At 34.5% G+C, this 19,714-nt stretch overlaps 1 protein-coding gene across 1 annotated transcript in view; it reads left to right on the forward strand.

The window, feature by feature from the left end:
* Positions 1-11,620, forward strand: part of CDC73 (cell division cycle 73) — a 142,814-nt gene extending 131,194 nt beyond the window's left edge. Inside the window, exons 16-17 of the mRNA XM_010375559.2 lie at positions 7,480-7,621; positions 8,417-11,620. Of these exons, the coding sequence (XP_010373861.1) occupies positions 7,480-7,621; positions 8,417-8,453 (179 nt within the window). The 3' untranslated portion in view covers positions 8,454-11,620. The remainder of the gene's footprint in view (positions 1-7,479; positions 7,622-8,416) is intronic.
* Positions 11,621-19,714: the final 8,094 nt, after the last annotated feature.

Consider the following 19,714-nt stretch of genomic DNA (forward strand, 5'->3'; position numbering starts at 1 on the left):
ATTCCAGTGCACTCTCTTAGATCATCTGTTTGAAGTGTGATTATCTACTCACCATTTTAGTTCTCTTTGTTTGTTTCTTTTACCCTCCTCGTAACTTACAGAAGGTGGTTCTTCTTTTTGGAGGAGGCAGGTGCTAGTTGCCTCTAGTTAGCTATCTTGAAGCCCCTCTCAAGATATTTTTAATGATAAATTTCTTCAAATTATTGCTAGCTACCATTGAAAAAATATTTTTATTTAATAATCTTCTGTATTATCCCTTTATCATTTGTCATGCCATCAGTATATCTAAATATTATTTAAAAGGGCACCTTTTTTATCTCTTGCTTTGCTGCTTTCCCCAAAAAATGTTGGCAGCATTCATGAAGTTTGCAAAAACAAGCAATTCTGAGTTGTGTGAAATATTTTGCAGTTGTAATTCATTGTGCCACCATAAAACTGGCTTCTTACAAAAGAACTTTATTTCTTCTTCTTCTTTTTTTTTTTTTTTTGGAGACAATCTTGCTCTGTTGCCCAGGCTGGAGTGCAGTGGTGCAATCTCAGCTCACTGCAACCCCCAGGTTCAAGTGATTCTCCTGTCTCAGCCTTCTGAATAGCTGGAATTACAGGTGCACGCCACCATGCCTGGCTAATTTTTGTATTTGTAGTGGAGATGGGGTTTCATCTTGTTGGTCAGGCTGGTCTCAAACTCCTGACCTCGTGATCCTCCTGCCTTGGCCTCTCAAAGTACTGGGATTACAGGTGTGAGCCACTGCGCCTGGCCTGTTCTCTTTTTAACTTCCAGAGGCCTAAAAACTTTTAATACTTTTTGTGAATAAGAAAATTTTTTTATGGTAATATGTTGGTGTAAGTTTGTTTCGCATCATTGCTTCATATGAATAAAATACTTTGAGTGAAACTTTATATGTTTTTAAAAATTAGTGACTTATACTTTTTGAACTGTAGTATCCCAGCTTTAAATTTAAAAGTTGTCTATTCTGGTGGAAAAATAAATATCAATGAAGATGAAATCTGTTGAAATTATTAAAGAAAACTGTAGGCCATTATGGCTTCAATTTGATCATTTTAAAAAATGTAACAGGCCGGGCGCGGTGGCTCAAGCCTGTAATCCCAGCACTTTGGGAGGCCGAGACGGGCGGATCACGAGGTCAGGAGATCGAGACCATCCTGGCTAACACGGTGAAACCCCGTCTCTACTAAAAATACAAAAAACTAGCCGGGCGTGGTGGCGGGCGCCTGTAGTCCCAGCTACTCGGGAGGCTGAGGCAGGAGAATGGCGGGAACCCGGGAGATGGAGCTTGCAGTGAGCCGAGATTGCGCCACTGCACTCCAGCCTGGGCAACAGAGCGAGACTCCGTCTCAAAAAAAAAAAAAAAAAAAAAAAAAAAAAAAATGTAACATATGTATTCTGAAGAATGATTAGCAAATAATTGAACAAGCTAGAAAAGCAACACCTAAGCAGAATGGAAAGGATTAAAATGTTGATTTACATTGAATGCATGAGTTTTAAAAATTTTTTTGTTGACAAATTTATTTTGCACATATAAATACTACTTTGAAAGTAAGTTTTTTGAACTTTATTACATGTAACTCCTTTAATGAATTAGTTTAGTTAAATTCAAAATGAATAATTTGTGTCTGATGAAGAGACTTTTATTTATATAAGCAAATAAATTAGAAATAAGTTTATTTTTCTGGGCACAAATTATTCATTTTAAACTTTTATCAAGAATTGAATCTTGATTAGTTGTTAACATCAAAAGCCAATATGCCAGCAGGCAACATGAAACAAGCAATCCATAAAATAAGCTATCAGAAAAAACTTTAAAAGCCAATTGTTTTCTCTTTAGAACCTCTATTACCAAGTTACGATACCGGTCATAATCATATGCTAGTGAAAAAGTAAAAAATTGGGGGGGAAAAAGCTTAACATTTGTACATGCACATGCAAAACAAAAGCTCCCTTGATAATAAAGGGATTGCAGATATAATGAAAAACTAGCTGGGATGATTCAACTGGATTATTAAGGAGAGAAAAGGATTGTAAGTCATTATTTTATAACCTACCTGTTTGTAGTACAACTAGTTGGGAAGTTTTGCCCTAGAATGTATCACCTGGAACAATACAGAATTGTCTTTTAAAAATGACTATCATAGAATTTCACCTTCTTCTTGTAAACTTTCCAGTGGCTTACTATCACATTTGAAATAAAATTCAGATTTCTTATGCTGTAGTTGAGAATATATATATATAGGCCATTGCCTACAAAAAAAAGTTAAACTGAAGCTGGTTGTGGTGGTATATGCCTGTAGTCCCAGCTGCTGGAGAGGTTGGGCCAGGAGGGTCACTTGAGTTCAGGAGTTTGAGGCCCCGGCCTACATAGTGAGACCCTGTCTCAAACTGACCAACCAACCAAACAAAAACAGCAAGTGTAACGTTTTTTAACATTTAAAAAAAAATTATTCTTCAGTGTAGGATGTTCCATGCTTGCTTCCATCTTGGGACCTTTGTATCAGCTGTTCCTTCTGACTAGAATCTTTCTCTCCCAAATCTTTGCAAGACTTGTTTTTTCAGTTACCTGCTTCTCCTTGAGAACCCCTCTCTGAATACTATTGATAAAAACCTCCCACACATATATTATGTCCTTATTCTGCCTCATTTTTCCTCAGTAGCATTTATACTATCAGAATATTGTCTGTTTATCTGTTTAACTGTTGACTCTTAGAATATAAACTCCCTTAGGGTGGAGACTTTGTCTTGGTCACTCTGTGTTCTTCATGCCTACAATAGTGCATAATATGTAGTGGACAATATATGTCAGATATAGCTTTGATTACAATTTTTTAGTTTAACTTTTTACATTGCTATATAATTGTACATATTTATGGGGTACATAGTGATATTTTGATACATATAATGTATAGTGATCAGATTATCGTAATTAGCATAGCTATCATCTCAAATGTTTATCATTCTTTGTTTTGGGAGTAGTCAGTATCCTTCTCCTAGCTGTTTGAATCTGTGTTTTATTGTTAACTGTAATCCTGTAGTGGTATGGAACACTCGAACTTATTTTTTCTATCCAGCCATAATTTTGTGTGCTTTAACTTTTTTTTAGCCTCCACATATGAGAGAGAACTTGTGGTGTTTAACTTTCAGTTTCTGGCTTATTTTACTTAACATAATGTCCTCCATTTCCATCCATGTTGCCACAAATGACAGGATTTCATTTTTTTTTTTTTTTATGGCTGAATAGTATTTTATTGCGTACATATATGCCACATTTTCTTTATCCATTTATCTGTTGTTGGACCCTTAGGTTGATTACATATCTTTGCTATTGTAAATAGTACTGTAAATAGAATGCATTAAACATGGGGGTGCAGATACCTCTTCAGTATACTCATTTCCTTTTATTTGGATAAATGCCCAGTAATGAGATTGCGGGATCATACGGTAGTTCTATTGGTAGTTTTTTGAGAACTCTAGACTGTTCTCCATAGTGGCTCTACTAGTTTATATTCCCACCAACAATGTATGAGTTGCCCTTTCTCCACATCGTCTGGAACATTTCTTATTTTTTTGTCTTTTTTATAATAGCCATCCCAACTGGAGTGAGATGATACCTCATTGTGGTTTCAATTTGCATTTTCCTGATGATTAGTGACATTGAGCATACTTTATTTGTTGACTGTTTTTGTGTCTTCTTTTGAGAAATGTCTATTTAGATCATTTCCAATGATAAAATCTGATGGTTTTTATTCTTTGAAATTTTTAAGTTTCTTGTATATTCTGAGTATTAATCCTCTGTCAGATGAGTAGTTTGCAGATATTTTCTCACATTCTTTAGATTGTCTTTTCACTCTGTTGATGGTTTCCTTTACTGTGCAGAAGCTTTTTAGTTTGATATAATCTCTTTTATTTATCTTTGTTTTTGTTGCCAATGCTTTTATTCATAAAGCCTTTTCCCAGACCAGTGTCCTGAAGTGTTTTCTTCTAGTAGTTTTATAATTTTGGGTCTTACATTTAGGTCTTGAGTTGATTTTGTATGGGGTGAGAGGTAGGAATCTAGTTTTATTCTTCTGTATATAGAGATACACAGTTTTCCCTGCATCATTATTGAAGACTGTCTTTTCCCCAGTGAAAGTTAAATTGTTCTTGTTTGCAGATGCCATGATCTAATATTTGGAAAAACCTGAAGACTTTACCAAAAATACTCTTAGAACTGGTAAATGAATTCAGTAAAATTGCAGGATATAAAATCATCATACAAAAACCACTAGCATCGTGGTACATGAACAGTGAACTAGCTGAAAAAGAAATCAAGAAGGCAATCCCATTTATAGTAGCTACCAAAAACACTGCCAAAATTCCTAGCAGTTTTTTTCTCTTCATCATTTCTTACCAAATTTTGTTAGTTTTCAGTCCCCACTTATCTCTTGCCACTCATATATCTTCTGTTCTATTGAAGAAAACTCTGTCTTTATCCTCTAGCTTAATAAACTATAATTATTCTCTATTAAATACTCTGCAGTGATTCTCCATGTCACTTAAATATTATAAAAACTACTTAATACGGCCTGCAAGCCTAACGTTTTTCTGAACCTCTGTGGTATATATATCCCTTCCCTACATTACTTTGCACGATGCAGTTCTATTAAATTTCTCTAGTTTCTAGACTAATTTTTCTCTTTGAACATGATCATCTTATTCACTAGGTCACTTTTGTTCTGTGCTCACTTAATTCGTACTTGGCCTTTAGATCTTAGGTTAAACATCAGTGACTTTGCAAGCTTTTTCTGACTGAATTTGTGTGTGTAAGGTACAAGGCATAGCTTGTTTTGTGCTTTGCTTTATCATGCTTTGTAGAATTTTTTAAAATAAACAAATTGGTTTGTGGCAACCTGTGTGTTGATAAGTCTGTTGGCACCATTTGTCCAACAGTGTGTGTCTTTTTCATATTGGTGATTTTTACAATATTTCAAACTTTCATTATTTTCGTATCTGTTATGGTGTTCTGGGACTAGTGATCTTTGATGTTACTATTGAAATTGTTTTGGGCACCACAAACTACATCCATATAAGATGGCAAACTTAAGTTGATAACTGTTGTTCTGACTGCCCCACTGACCAGTTAGTCCCTCATTTCTCTCTCTCTCTCTTCAGGCCTCTCTTTTTCCTGAGACACTGCAGTATTGAAATTAAGCCAATTAATAACCCTACAGTGACCTCCGAGTGTTTAAATGAAAGGAAGAGTTGCATATCTCTCATTTTAAACCAAAAGTTAGACATGATTAAGCTTAGTAAGGAAGACATGTCAAAAGCTGAAACAGGCCAAAAGCTAGGGCTATTATGCCAAACAGTTAGCTAAGTTGTGAATGTAAAGGAAAACTTCTTGAGGGAAATTAAGAGTCCTACTTCAGTCAACACATAAATAATAAGAAAGCAAAGCAACCTTATTGCTGATATGGGGAAAGCTTGGTTGGTATGGAAAGCAGATCAAACCAGCCATAATATTCTGCTAAGCCAAAGCCTGATCCTGAGCAATGCCCTAACTCTCTTCAGTTCTATGAAGACTGAGAGAGAACAGAATTCTGCAGAAGAGAAGTTGGAAGGTAGCAGTGGATGGTTCATGGATTTAAGGAAGTAAGCCATCTCTATAACAAAGAAGTGTAAGGTGAAGCAGCAAGTGCTGATATAGAAGCTGCAGCAAGTTATCCAGAAGATATGGCAAACATTATTGATGAAGTTGACTACACTAAACAACACATTTTCATTGTAGATGAAACAGTCTGTTATTGGAAGAAGATCCCATCTGGTACTTTCATAGTTGCGGAGAAGTCTGTGCTTTGGCTTCAAGGCGTCAGAGAACAGGCTGACTCTTTGGTTAGGGGCTAATACAGCTGGGGACTTTGAGTTGCAACCAGTGATCACTTACCATTCTAAATATCCTAGGGCCGCTAAGAATTATGCTGAGTCTACTCTGCCTGTGCTTTAGAAATGGAACAACAAAGCGTGAATGTCAGCACTTCTGTTTACAGCAGGGTTCAGTGAATATTTTAAGCCCATGTTGAGACCTACTGCTCAGAAAGAAAGATTCCTTTCAAAATATTAGTGCTGAATGACAGTGTACCTAGTCACCCAAGAGCTCTGATGGTGTTCAAGAAGACAAATGTTGTTTTCATGATTACTAACACATCTATTCCTTAGCCCATAGATCAAGGAGTCATTTAGACTTTTCAGGATTTATTATTTAAGAAATAAGTTTTGTAAGGCTGTAGCTGCTATATATAGTGATTCCTCTGATGGATTAGGGAAAAGTAAATTGAAGCTTTTCTAGATAAGATTTACCATTCTAGATGCCATTAAGAACATTTGTGATTAATAGGAGGAAGTCAAAATATTAACATAACCAGAGTTTAGAAGAAGTTGATTCCTACCTTCATGGTTCATAGATGACTTTGAGGGTTTTAAGACTTCAGTGGAGGAAATAAAGATAGGGTGTGGAAATAGCAAGTGAACTAGCATTAGAAGTGGAGCTTGAAGATGTGACTGAAATGCTGCACTCTCATGCTGGAACTTGAATGGATGAGGAGTTCCTTCTTACAGATGAACAAAGAAAGTGGTTTTTTGAGATGGAATTCACTCCAGTGAGCACTTTTGTGAAAATGCTGTAAACATTGTTGAAATGACAACAAAGGATTTAGAACATGACATAATGCATCAGAATTTGAGAGGATTAACTCCAATTTTAAAGGAAGTTCTTCTGTAAGTAAAATGCTGTCAAATATTATCACATACTTCAGAGAAATCTTGTGAAAGGCAGAGTCAATCAGTGCAGCCAACTTCATTGTTGTCTTACTTTCTGAAATCGCTATAGCCACCCTAACCTTCAACTACCACACCCTATTCAGTCAACAACCATCAACATTGAGGCATAATCCTACACCAGCAAAAAAAAAATTAAGACTTGCCAAAGGCTCAGATGATTGTTAGCTTTTTTTTTTTTTTTAGCAAGAAAGTACATTTTAATTAAGGCATGTACATTATTTTTTAAACATAATGCTATTGCACACTTAATATAGACTATGATACGGTGTTAGTGTAACTTTTATTTGCAATGAGGTAGCAGGAAATATGTGTAACTCACTGTATTATGATACTTACTTTATTGCGGTGGTCTGGAACTGAACCCACAATATCTCCAAGGTATGGTTGCACTCTTGTATTTCTGTGATAACCTCCCACCCTTATAGTCTTTTCTTATTGTCCTTCACTGGACCATGTGTATTTTATCTTACCTTATTCCTCATTTTAGTCTCCAGTGGCTGGCATGTATAAACCCTGAATGTTTTTAAAGATAATATTTTAAAAGATCACTTTAGTTATAATGTGGCTTCAGTTGGTAGAAGAAAGAAGTTTTTTTTTTTTTTTTAAATTTTGAATAAAAAAATGATTACTTCTCTCCACCCCCTCTGTAGTTAAAGCCTTCCATCTGAAGTATGATGAAGTTCGTCTGGATCCAAATGTTCAGAAATGGGATGTAACAGTATTAGAACTCAGCTATCACAAACGTCATTTGGATAGACCAGTGTTCTTACGATTTTGGGAAACATTGGACAGGTAATTCTGATTCTAAAATATGCTTATGTGTGTTTTATTGTAATTTTTCTGTCTGAGTTAAATTTAAAGTTGTGTAAATTTGTCAGTCTTATTCTCTAATTCCCTTCTTTTAACTTTAACTTGATGCTTATCTGTAGTAAATAACAATTTTTTTTGTATAATTACTTTAGATGGAGAGTTTAATATAGCCTGATAGAAGTAACACTAAACTGAGTCAGAAGACTTAGACTTTAGTCTTGGTTTTGTAATCTGTCTCTAATTATCTGTGTGATCTTTTTGAACCTTATTTTCCATCCAAGGAACTTTTGATTAAGAGAACCCTATGTTTTTTTGCAAGTACTGAAAGATCTCTGATTCTGGATTTATGTTATGGATGGTTCACAAAAGGAAATGAATTTTAAAAATTTATTTTAATTATTAGTATAGTGTTCATAAAGCCCTTTACATTAATAAAAGTTTTGTAATTGGCAAATTTAAGAACAGCATATGATCACAGTAAATACCACTGAATCGGTTCTCTTTGAAGTATACTCCTTAAAATCTGTAACATTCTTGGTGCGAGTCTCTCACAATATATGTGAAACATATATATTATTTTAGCTAGAAGCTCTTACTTAATAAGAGGAGTGTTATTTCTAGATTTTTCCAGAAGTCTTTGTATTTCCAGTTTTCTAGAAAACAGCATTTTATTCTGTTGATTTTAAGTTTTAAGAAATGTCAGCCTGTTTTTACATGCATTAATCTAAAAATTCTAAAATTCCTATAGTCATTATAACCTACCATATTTTTTTTCAGGTACATGGTAAAGCATAAATCCCACTTGAGATTCTGAATTATTTGGCTCCTCCATTTCTGGAAATTGAGACTCAAGCTTTATGAATTTATCAAGAACTTAAAAATGAGGAAGGTCACAGATTGATCTTTTATAAGACCTTATTTGATGCTTTGTGCTTCAAGGAGATGATGCCTGTCATCCATATAAGCAAAATTTTTGGCTTACAACTATTTTTTTAATATTAGCCTTCTAGTCTGTAATGGAAATTGTATATTTTGATAGAAGTTTTTTCTCCATTGGTTAAATTAGCATTACTTAAAATTTGTTTCTTTAGAAAATAAATGCAGGTTATAAATGTGTGTATATTTAGAGATTATAAGGCTCTCTGAGCCATCTTCTGATTTTTCATTGCTCTATAATTCTTTTTACTAAAAATACTATGTTGTGAATGGTATTAAATTTTAGTCTCTGGAACATCCAAAACCAAGCAAAGGGATGTGACTATTTTGAATGAATCAAAATGTCAAAATCTGTATGTACACTATATCTATACTTACTCTTTATTTAAAAAGAATGATGAAAAATCAAGAACAATTCTTCAATTTGAACTGTTCAGCCTTTCCAAGATTTCTTTATTTACAAATGATTACATTTAAATGAATGTACATTCTTCTCACTGACTTTGGTGATTTTGAAACCTAGAATGATGTATTTCTATCTGTGATATCTTTCCATTTGAAAAAAATCTCAAAACACAGATTAAAACCACAATAGGCTGTAGTATTTTTTATTTTGGGAGCCAGAGTATGATTTGGGGGAAGAATATGTATCAGCCCTATTGCAGTATAACTTTAAGCTACTTTTCTCTTTAGTCCACCTTTGATTCTAATTTTTATGGTATAGGATTTTAAATCTTCTATTTTAGGCTTGTCAGTCTTGGAGTTCTTATCTTCTACTATCCCTAAATATTGATAAACTCCCAGGCACCAAAGAAAACATTTGCTTAATTGTCTGAAAAGAAACAAGAGAAAAACACTGGTATTTTTATGTGTGTATTCAACATGGTGTAAAATATGAAAACTATATTTTAACTTAGTAAAATATTTTACTATTTCTCTACTTTAGACAAAACGTTGCATCCAAGGTACATCAAGTGACCATTTTCCTTGAACCTTGATTTCACTTTTTTTTTTTTTTTACTTAAAAGCAACTAGGAAGCTTTGCTTTCCTAAACTGTTTTTACCATTGGAATTTTGCTGATCACAGTCTTACGTCATTTTTTTTCTCCATTTTTATTCCCAGCAGTTTTCTCTAAGGTTAACATATTTTTGGTAAACAGGCCTTTCATAGGTATTAAGCTGACATTATCTAGCTTCTTAATGAAATTTAACGCTGTCACAAAAATGGGAAGTTACTATTTTTTAAGTAATCACATAGTTCATACCACTGGTAACTAGAAAAGATATTTATTCACATGATATTTACAAGGCTCTTCAGAAGAGAACAGTCAGCATTTTAAATTACTAGATTTTAGCATACTTACAAGGTTTGAACAGATTCTACCCCTATTTTCCTACCTTCTTACCATCTTCTTTCCTTAAAGATAAAAGAAAAATTTGTTCACATTAGGCTTTCTTAGCATATAAATCTGTTTCCAAAATAAATTACATGTTGTGTAAACTTTCTCCATGATGAAATAGTCAAGGACCAGAATCTGTGATATTTTTATGTAAGATTACTTGTCAAGACTACTACAAGTCAATATGAACTACCTTCCCATAAAGATTTTTGGTATTTGTACTTATTTATGAACTTTACTGGATACGGAATATGGTTAAGATTAGGAACATCTACTTTGAACGAGGTTTATTTTTCTATTTTGAATTTGCCTTATGTATATTCAAAGGCTTATGGAAATACTGTAAAGGAACATTAGGAAAAGGACAAATATGCTGTAACCATCTATCTTAAAATCAGACCCTTAGTATAAGTACCTCTTTTCTCTTTTTCTCTTTGATAATTTAGTCACTTATTTAGGTCCATGTGATGAATTTCATTCCATTATTTTTTAGCTGTTTATTCTAAAAAACAAAAATTCCAGCCAGTCCCTATTTATTCCCCCATGCCATGGTCCTATATAGCAGTACTTAACACAGTGCCTTGCACATAGTAGGCATTCAGTAAATACTTACATGCATGAATGAGTATTCATTATTATCAATGAGTATAATAACAAATTTATTATAAAAGTGTAGTTTGACTCTACTTTGTCTTGGAGTTTGAGAGTACAGAATTACAGGGAATGAAGAGAGGTATAAGTAGATATTTTACTGGAAATGAAGTATAAATTAATAACTTACCCGTCCATAAGTTACTGCTAACTGGAGATACCCTTGTATGCCCAACCTGTAAAGGAAAGTTCTATTTCTATACTCATAGGAAATTCTTCTCAGTCAGGGAACAGTAAGAAATATGTAGGTTTCAATCAGTTGCTCTCAACCCTGACTGCATGTTAGAATCATTTGGAGAATTTTTAAAAATACCTATGCCTGAATCTTGATTCCCATTTTCATGTAATTTGAGACAAGACCTGGTCGTCAGTATTTTTTTTTAAAGTTCTCCAGGTAATTTGAATGTGCAGGAAGGATTCAGAATCACTGGTTTAATTTGTTTTTGAAAACAATGCCAGTATTAAATGTGTTTCCTCTTCCTTCTTGTCTGTATGTGTGTCTGGTTTTTGTTTTGTTGTTTTGTGGCCACCCTTTGCACTAGACCATCCCTGTTATTGGTGGTATTGGCCTGTATTCCCATTGACAAATGCAATTTTAATTATTTATTTAATATAGAGTATTTTACTGTTTAATATTTAAACAATGTTTAATGTATTTCATTATTAGCTAGTATTGTAGTTTGTTTTTTTCCCATGTCTCCATAACCTTTACTAACATTTGTTTTTAGCAGCACAACAGTAATCCTTATAGAAACAACTAATTTATAATGAGGAAAATCTCATAATTTTTAAGGCAGAAAGAAGTATTAATATTTGATCTGCCATGCAGAATGAGACAAATACAGTTTGCTTATGAAAGGAAAGTGGCATACTTTTAAATTGGTCTACACGGAAAAGTACAAGTGAACTATTCATTTAAATAAGATTCATTATCTAATAAATATTGAAGGGAATATTTTTCCTAAATAAAAATTTTTGTGACTGCTGACAAAAATTAAAGTGATTACATTGTTCTTTTTTGGAGGGGTGGGAAGGAATATTTGTTGAACTAAAGTATATAAAATTTTTTGAGACTAGCAGTATATTTTATATTACAAATACAACAATTATTTATAAAAGCTGGTCAAATTAATGGATTAGAAAGTAGCTTTGAACTTTGTGTTTTGAAATTGCTTGTTTAAATGCAAAATTGAGTAAGATAAGTTTTTAAATTTTTTATTTTTAATTTTTTTGGAAGTTTATTAAAGCCCTTCATATACACATACTTTTTTAAAAAAGATTCTTAATAAAGAAATCATTGGTTTGTCTGGTTAAAGCCCATATAGAATGCTGAGAAGTAATTTATAAAATAAGAACTATAGGAATTTGTTCTCAGCTGAAAAGTTGGCAGCTGCTCTTTTTCTTTAAAAAAGTACAACATGAAAGTTTTTAATTACATTAGCTTTAGTATTACTTGACTGAATTTCTACTATTTATTCACTTGTATTTGAGATTCACCCAGCTATTCTAATGATAGAAATAAAAAGTGGAGAAATGACTGAAGTTGACTTAAGTTAAGAATTGGAGTGGGAATTTTGAAATGCCATGTCCTATATATCCTGGAATATTTGTTGCCACATTTGCAAGTATGTTGATCCCAGCATAGTTTATATCTGTTGGAATAATAACTAAGGAGAAATTGAAAATGTATAATGTATAAAGATTTATATTTAGTTAGTATATAATAGATAATAATACTTGCAGGTTTTTTATGTGTTTTGGGTTTCTGTGTATTATTTTAGGTAATCTTTATAAGGGCATCTTGGAAGTCATAAATATGTTCCATGTACTGAAAAGCGGGTAAGCATTTTTATATGAGTAAAGCTAATGAAATAAAACTAGTTTTATTGCCAAAATTCAAAAAGTGGGATTGATGCTATGTCGAATTTAAGCAAATGATCTGAGGATTTTGTTTGCCATTGAATTCCATTTCTATCCACTTTAAATTTACTGAAAGTTATTTAACCTGAGTTTGATTATAGTGCTTAATAAGTAATACAGTTTATGTACATAGAGTAAGCATTGTGAGTGATTTTTAACCACCAGTTGGTGCTATTTCTCAAAGTGGTTCTTAATTAGAGTTTAAGTTTGGGTGCCATGTGAACTGATAAAATATTCTTCTCATTCTTTTTGTTTTTCCTTTGTTTTGTTTTTCATTCTGTTTGTTTTTCTTTGTTTGTTTTTGAGATGGAGTCTCACTCTGTCGCCCAGGCTGGAGTGCAGTTCTGTGATCTCAGCTCACTGCCGCCTCCACCTCCTGGGTTCACACAGTTCTCCTGCCTCAGCCTCCCGAGTAGCTGGGATTATGGGTGCGTACCACCACACCTGTCTATTTTTGTAGTTTTTAGTAGAGACAGAGTTTCACCATGTTAACCAGGTTGGTCTTGAACTCCTGACCTCAGGTGATCCACCTGCCTTGGCTTCCCAAAATGTTGGGATTACAGGCATGAGCCACCATGCCTGGCCTGTTCTACTCATTCTGATTCCAGTTTGGTGAGCTCTTAAATTTTAGGTTTAATTGTTAAATAAAACATGTTGCCCAATTTTATGTTAAGCGCACTAGGGACATTTCCATTCTCCCTTTGTCTTCAATCCCCCAGAAACATTCATACCAAGAAGTTAGAAGCTGTATTGTGGGCTGGAATGTTATCTGTACATGAAAAGATTGAGCTTTGTCAAGCATAGTTGAAATATACATTTCACTTTGAAAACTAATGAGTTATAGTCATTTATAGTTTCTGCTAATGAGTTAAATAACGTATAGAATCATAGTTCGTAGTGATAGCAAGTTTCATGCTCTGCCGAACTTACAGTTTGATTATGGTCAAATTTTCTGTGTTCTTACTGTAATAGAATTAAGAGTGTGTCCTGGTAAATTACATTATCTTTACAGTTTGAGCATTCTGATTTTGACATTTTATAGTTTCAAAACAAACTGTACTCATATAATCAGAGCATTAACAGCATCATTATGTCAGTGGTACCAATAATTGTGAATCTTCTGCAACAAAATTTCTTTAATGATGAGTTTAATGGGCTATATTCAAACTTAATTTTTATTCAGTTCATAAGTGCCCACTAAATATGTATTTTATTCTGTTCTGTTCCTTTGATTATCTGCTTTTCAGTGAGCATCTGCATAGCTAAAATAGATATAGCATGTGTTGTAAATGCTGTTGAATTTTTTTAAGGCTCAAAGGTGCTAGTGTATAAATAACAGCACATTGCCAAATAAGCATTTTTTTCTCTGATTTTCTCATATTTAATCATGTAATGATCAGCATTTATGGTGAGTTGAAATAATTTTTTCTATTTTCTTAAATGACCCTAGAAAACATCATAAAGTAGCTCTGAAGAGAAGGCTTTGCTGTTGAATCTGTCTCATAATTACTTGTGCATCCTTTGACACAGAACTATTTGGTTTATCATTTACCCTCATCTGAGAATGCTGATTTCTATTACATAATAGGGCTGAGACCATAGTGAAGCAGAAGACATTTGAGAGATACTTTTTATTATATTTGAATATTTTATTGGACTGTGATTATTTTGCCAACAAAGTACAAGTGAAAACATTGAGTTATACAATGTATTAACTTTCATATATAGTAATGGATACTCACAGAAGAACTGCCTTCATGGAGTTTACAATGTTAATACTCTAAGTGTAATGGCCATCTGTTTCTCTCTTTCTTGATAAATAATACAAACGTTTTTCTTTAAAATGAAATAGTTTGAAAGTGTTTATCGAGTCAGTGTAAATGGTTGGGGGGAGATCAAGTGAACTTCCTTGTGGCTCATTCAGTTGTTTTAGCACAATTGAGCATCACTAATGTTTTTAAAGGGCTTGACTATATCACAATATTTAAATATTTGTATTTTTAGATAATGTATTTTTATTCCATAATGCACTACTGAGGACAAAAAGGAAGAAGTGTAAGGGTCACTGATGATGAAATAAATTTGACATGCATTAAAGTAGTTTAAGGCTAAAGCAGTTTGATGTGGGAATTTGAGGAGAAGAAAACTTCAGCTTAATGGGAAAATACTAATTTGGACAGCGTTGTATGCTTCTGGGGTTGTCATGAATTTAAGCAAAGCTAGGCAAACTTAGTGTGATTTTTCTCCAGTGACATTTAGTTGCTTGATTTCAGGTATACAGAATTGTGTTAGATTTTTAAGCTATTTTGATGGCAGTAGAAGCAGGCCACAGAGTTGAAGATATTTTCAAGGTAATAATTGTAGTACTGAAAAATGGAATCTAAGCTGTTCAAGGAATACATGATAGAGGGCAGGTGGTGAATGGTGAGAAAGTGGTGCTGTACTGTGATCTGATAACAGTGAAGTGAGCCTGAAAGATAGGGGGAGGTGGTCAGAGGATGGGATGTGTGAAGTCAAGATTTCAGAGGTGATCTGATATTGATGAGAAAAAGTCAAGACCTTGAAAGTATAGAGGGGGAGGTATTCATTAAAATGAGGAGTCAAGGATCTGTGGGGCTGCAGTTAACTCGTGTAAGTGTTGAAATGAGAATGAAAGCATAGGAGTGAGAAGAAAGATGGCAACAAGGAGAAGGTAACCGATGACTGGTTGGCATTAGCTTTACAAGATCCGTGCTTTAAAAACTTTGATTAGATGTTTAAAGATGAATATTTAAAGATGAAAATATATTTAAAGATGAAAATATATTTAAAGATGAATTAATAAAATGTTAAAGGTATAGGTCATTTCAGTGCCTTTCTCCAACATCCAGATTGTTAAAAAAAGAATTAACATACTTGTCATTCATCATCAGCCCAGATGATGAGGACTTTTACCAAGACACTGTTGACAGCCTTCCCAACCCTCTGAGTCTTGTTTTCTAAATTTGCTCCCATGTGAGGCTAGTTCTTGTATTCTTTGCTACTTTTGTAGCTTAATGATACTGAAAATGGGTAAAACCTTTGTTGGAAAATCTGAGCTCTGCCCTATAAAGTTTCATTAAGTGCCAGTGTTGGGGTCACTTCCGCCAGTTGTATATGCAACTCATTACTAAGAGAGAACATCCTGAGCGGTTCCCAGAGGTGGGTTGCTGCCTAAAAGGAATCCCTGGAGATTTTGGTGTGGTAGGAAAGGATTTTCATTCTTGAGGATTTTTCTTTGACTTTTCTATGGGCTGCAGATTTCCTCAGTTTGCTTTGTTCTGAGTTTTAGGGGAGAATTTTTGGGAGGTTGTGAATTTTCTTTGCCTACAGTGAGATGGTTAGGTGCTATACTGAATTTTATCTAAATCTTACCCGAATCCATTTCCATGTTAGCAAGCATGAAGTTGTTTACCTTTTTTATTTTGGCGATTGATTTTGAGTTTTTCCTTCTCAGTCACTCCCTTGCCAGTTCCTTAGATGTTATGATCCAGCTATGATCCAGCTTTACACTTTCACCCAGAAGTGACCTCACCTTTTCATGACAGAGGAAACAGAAGCCATTAAGAAACAGGACTTCTTAATGCTATATCTCACAAACCTGTATGCATATAATAATCGTTTCTTTATTACCTCCTATTCCAGTGTTTTAAACATCCTGTCATCCATCAGGGACTTGTCCATTCATATGTATTTCTCCTACACCTTTCCTACTCTGTCATACAGTTTGCACTATTACTGTATCTCTTTCTTGTATTTCATCTTGTCACCCTGTATTTATTATTTTCCACCCACCTTTAAACTTAGTTACACCTTTCATCCAAACAGGTTCTAGGGAGATGGTTTGATTATGTATCTTAAATTCCCTCCCCTCAATCGCTGTTTCCATCTGCCAACTACCCTCTCTTGAATAGAGCAGCTGCTGTGAGCCTGGAGCCTTTGGGCAAATAAAGAGTGTATACAGTTCATTGATTCTACCAGAATATGGAAAGGAGAGCTTGCTTTTATATTCTTCATGTAATCTAGATGAAGGTCTAGAGACAGGCAGCTATGAAGCCTTCAGCAAGTATCTGAACTGAGAGCCTTGCTTTCAAAGCTCCATGGATTTAGAGGGAAAGCAGTGCAGTTCATAGGTATGGTACTAGGAAGACTAGCTTCAGAGTACCTGTTTGGTTGCTGCATGGTGGGCCCAATTCCACATCTCCTCGTGAGACTGGGGGAGGGGAAGTAAATAGCAAAAAAACAAAACAACAGAGATTGGAAGAGATTTTCCTCCTGTCATCTGTGATGAGGAGTGGCAACTTGCTGGTTAGTAGATAATCAGCCTACAGAAGAGAGCTGCCTTCTATTGCTCACAAGTTTGTTTCCACTCAGAGTATCCCATAGTTTGCTTTATGCTAAATGGAGTGAGTGGACAAAGAAGAATAAGGAAACCTGAAGAAAAATAGCATCGAGAGAGCAGGAACAAATGGATGGTGAAAAAGAATTGCTGGTGGAAATGGATGACAACTTTAATTTTGAAAAAGCACTGGAGAAGATACAGTATAAAATAAACTTTCTAGCAATTAAACCACATTTAAATGTGGTAGTAAAAGAGAGGCAAGGCCACTATTGGGGACTAAATTAGTGGCCTGAGATATCATGTAGTAGTAGTTATCTTTGGAAAAGTAAAAACTCAAAGACACGGAGATTTCAAAAATGAAAACACCCAGAAGATGAGTCTAAGATATTTAATGTGAGTAAGTGAAGAACCACAAGGAGAAAAAGGGGAACAAGATATAGGAGGGCACAATTACTAAATACTGTAGGAAACCTTAGTTCGAAAGGGCTCTCTCTCACTCTTAATAAGTTCCAAGCAACATGGGCGGGGTTGAGGTGTGGGGACACACCTGGGCAGGTACTTCATTCAAATATTTATTGTTACTTCCTGCAGTGACAAGTACTATTTTAGTTGCTGGGAATATAGGGTGAACAAAGCAATGGTAGTTCCTTTATTGGGTGGAAAAAATTAAATGAATAAATATGTCTTAGGTGGTAATAAGTAATACCGAAAAAACTAAAGCATAGTAGAGTGATTAGGCTATGTTGGGATAAGGTAGTGGCAACATTTACTATTTTACATGGATGGTCAGAGACTTCTCAGATAAGACATTTAAGCAGCAATATGAAGTGAGGTATCTAGTGTGTTAAGTACGCGGTGGTGGGGGGAGAGTGAGGGTGGGAGGAGAAGCATTCCAGATAGGGAACAGGAAGTTTAAGGCAGGCAGGAGCATACCTGCCATTTAAAGGACTGTTAAGGAATCCACTTGGCTAGGTGGAGGGAGCAAGAAGAGTGAGCGATGAGGGCAGAGGCAGCAGTGAACAAGATTACGGAGCCTTGTAGATAAATGTAAGCCTTTTGGCTTTAATTTGCTGATACATATGGGAAGCCATTTGAGGAGGTTTAAGCAGAGGAATGATACATGATTTAAGAGTAATTGACTCAACCTTGTTGAAGAACAGTCTGTCTGTTGGTAGCAAAGGCAGAAACCAGGAGACCAGATCATTGGATATTGCAACAGTGTATACAGGAAATGACAGACTTGGTTGGACCCCTGTGGTATCAGTGGAGGAAAAGGTAAGATTCTGCAAATATTTTGAAAGTAGATGGATAGGATTACAATGTGTGAGGTACAAATCAAAAACACTTCTTTTTTTTTTTTGCCTCAGTAACAAAGGATAGAGTTTCTGTTTATACTGTGATGGGGAAGATTGTGTAAGGATCAGATTTCGCAGTGGTAGCAGCTGGAGGAATCAACTTAGTTTTGGAATGTTGAGTTTGAGATGCTATTAAACTTGTAGGAAGAGATATTCAGATTCTTAAATTTCAGGATAAAAGAGGAATTTACCTGGAAATTCCTGGAAAAAGAAAATTACATCTCTAGACTTGAGACTGCAACCGAGAATCCCCTTTTCAGGTAAGATCATTATCTTGAGGATATGCAGTGATCCAAACGAAAACAATATATCTCTGTGTGTATTACTTCACATAAGGAAAATAACTTAAAAACTTTAAACAAGCAGGAAATTATAACAAAGGCCTGTATTCTCTGACAGAGTGACTGGGTATTTATAACATAAGTATTAAGTAATCTTCAAGTAGAAAACATAATACATGGAAAAATCTCACACTAGTAACTATCAGTCTTAAAGTAAGCTATCTCAGCAAAACTTAGAAGTGACAGCTGAGCCAGAGGAGTAGAGTGAATGAAAGCATTCTAAATTTCTCAACCCTAGTGACAACAAATGTTTGCCTTCCTAGAAGATGAACAACATTTGTTCTTGCAACTAATCAGAACTTACATATTTTTAACAACTAGCTTTCTAAAACCCACTAAAGCACTTTGGAATATTTTTTTAAAACAAATTCTATTGAGGTTTTGGAGATTTTTAAATAGGTCAGGAAATTATTTCTAAGTTATTATATGGTGAAGCTGCAAAAGTTTTGGTAGGTAATATGTTTTCAGTCACAAAAGCACAAAATACAGTATTTTTAATATTCAAGATGTTTCAAAATGTTCTTCACACGGCACAAACTTTTTTCTAAAAGTATTCATAGACTTCTGGTCATCTGATTTTATAATTTTTTATCCTTGTAATTTGGCAAAGAGCTAATACAGAGTTAGGAGAGGGGTTAACTCTGCCATTTCCTTGTTCCCATATGCTTGCATTATTACGATTATCTTTTAATGTATTGATTTTTTTTTTCCCCCTAGAAATCTTTCTGTGCCACTTTCCATTTTGTGTAGTGTCTGTAAACTTACCTGTCTTGGTATCCTGGACACAAGGGGATGAGGCTTCACTGTCAAGTCTTGTTCTCCCCTCACCTTGTATACAGATCAAATGAAGGCATCTGTACCCGCATATTAACTATTAATAAAGTTGAATTAAAATACAAATATGTATTTTAGTATCTTCTAGCACCCCGCTGAATTATCTTGCATGGTTCCTGAGGTGTGTACGCCCTACTTTGGAGACCTGTAGCACTAAGTAAAGATCTTTTTATACAGTATTTGTCTTGTGTGGATCATGAGCATTAGCATCCAATGGTAGGTAGTTGTGTGATTAAAATGCAGATTCCTTGGCCCCTGTCCCAAATATAGCCTTGGGA

Source organism: Rhinopithecus roxellana, chromosome 8 (assembly GCF_007565055.1).
Source record: "Rhinopithecus roxellana isolate Shanxi Qingling chromosome 8, ASM756505v1, whole genome shotgun sequence".
NCBI classification, from domain to species: Eukaryota; Metazoa; Chordata; class Mammalia; order Primates; family Cercopithecidae; genus Rhinopithecus; species Rhinopithecus roxellana.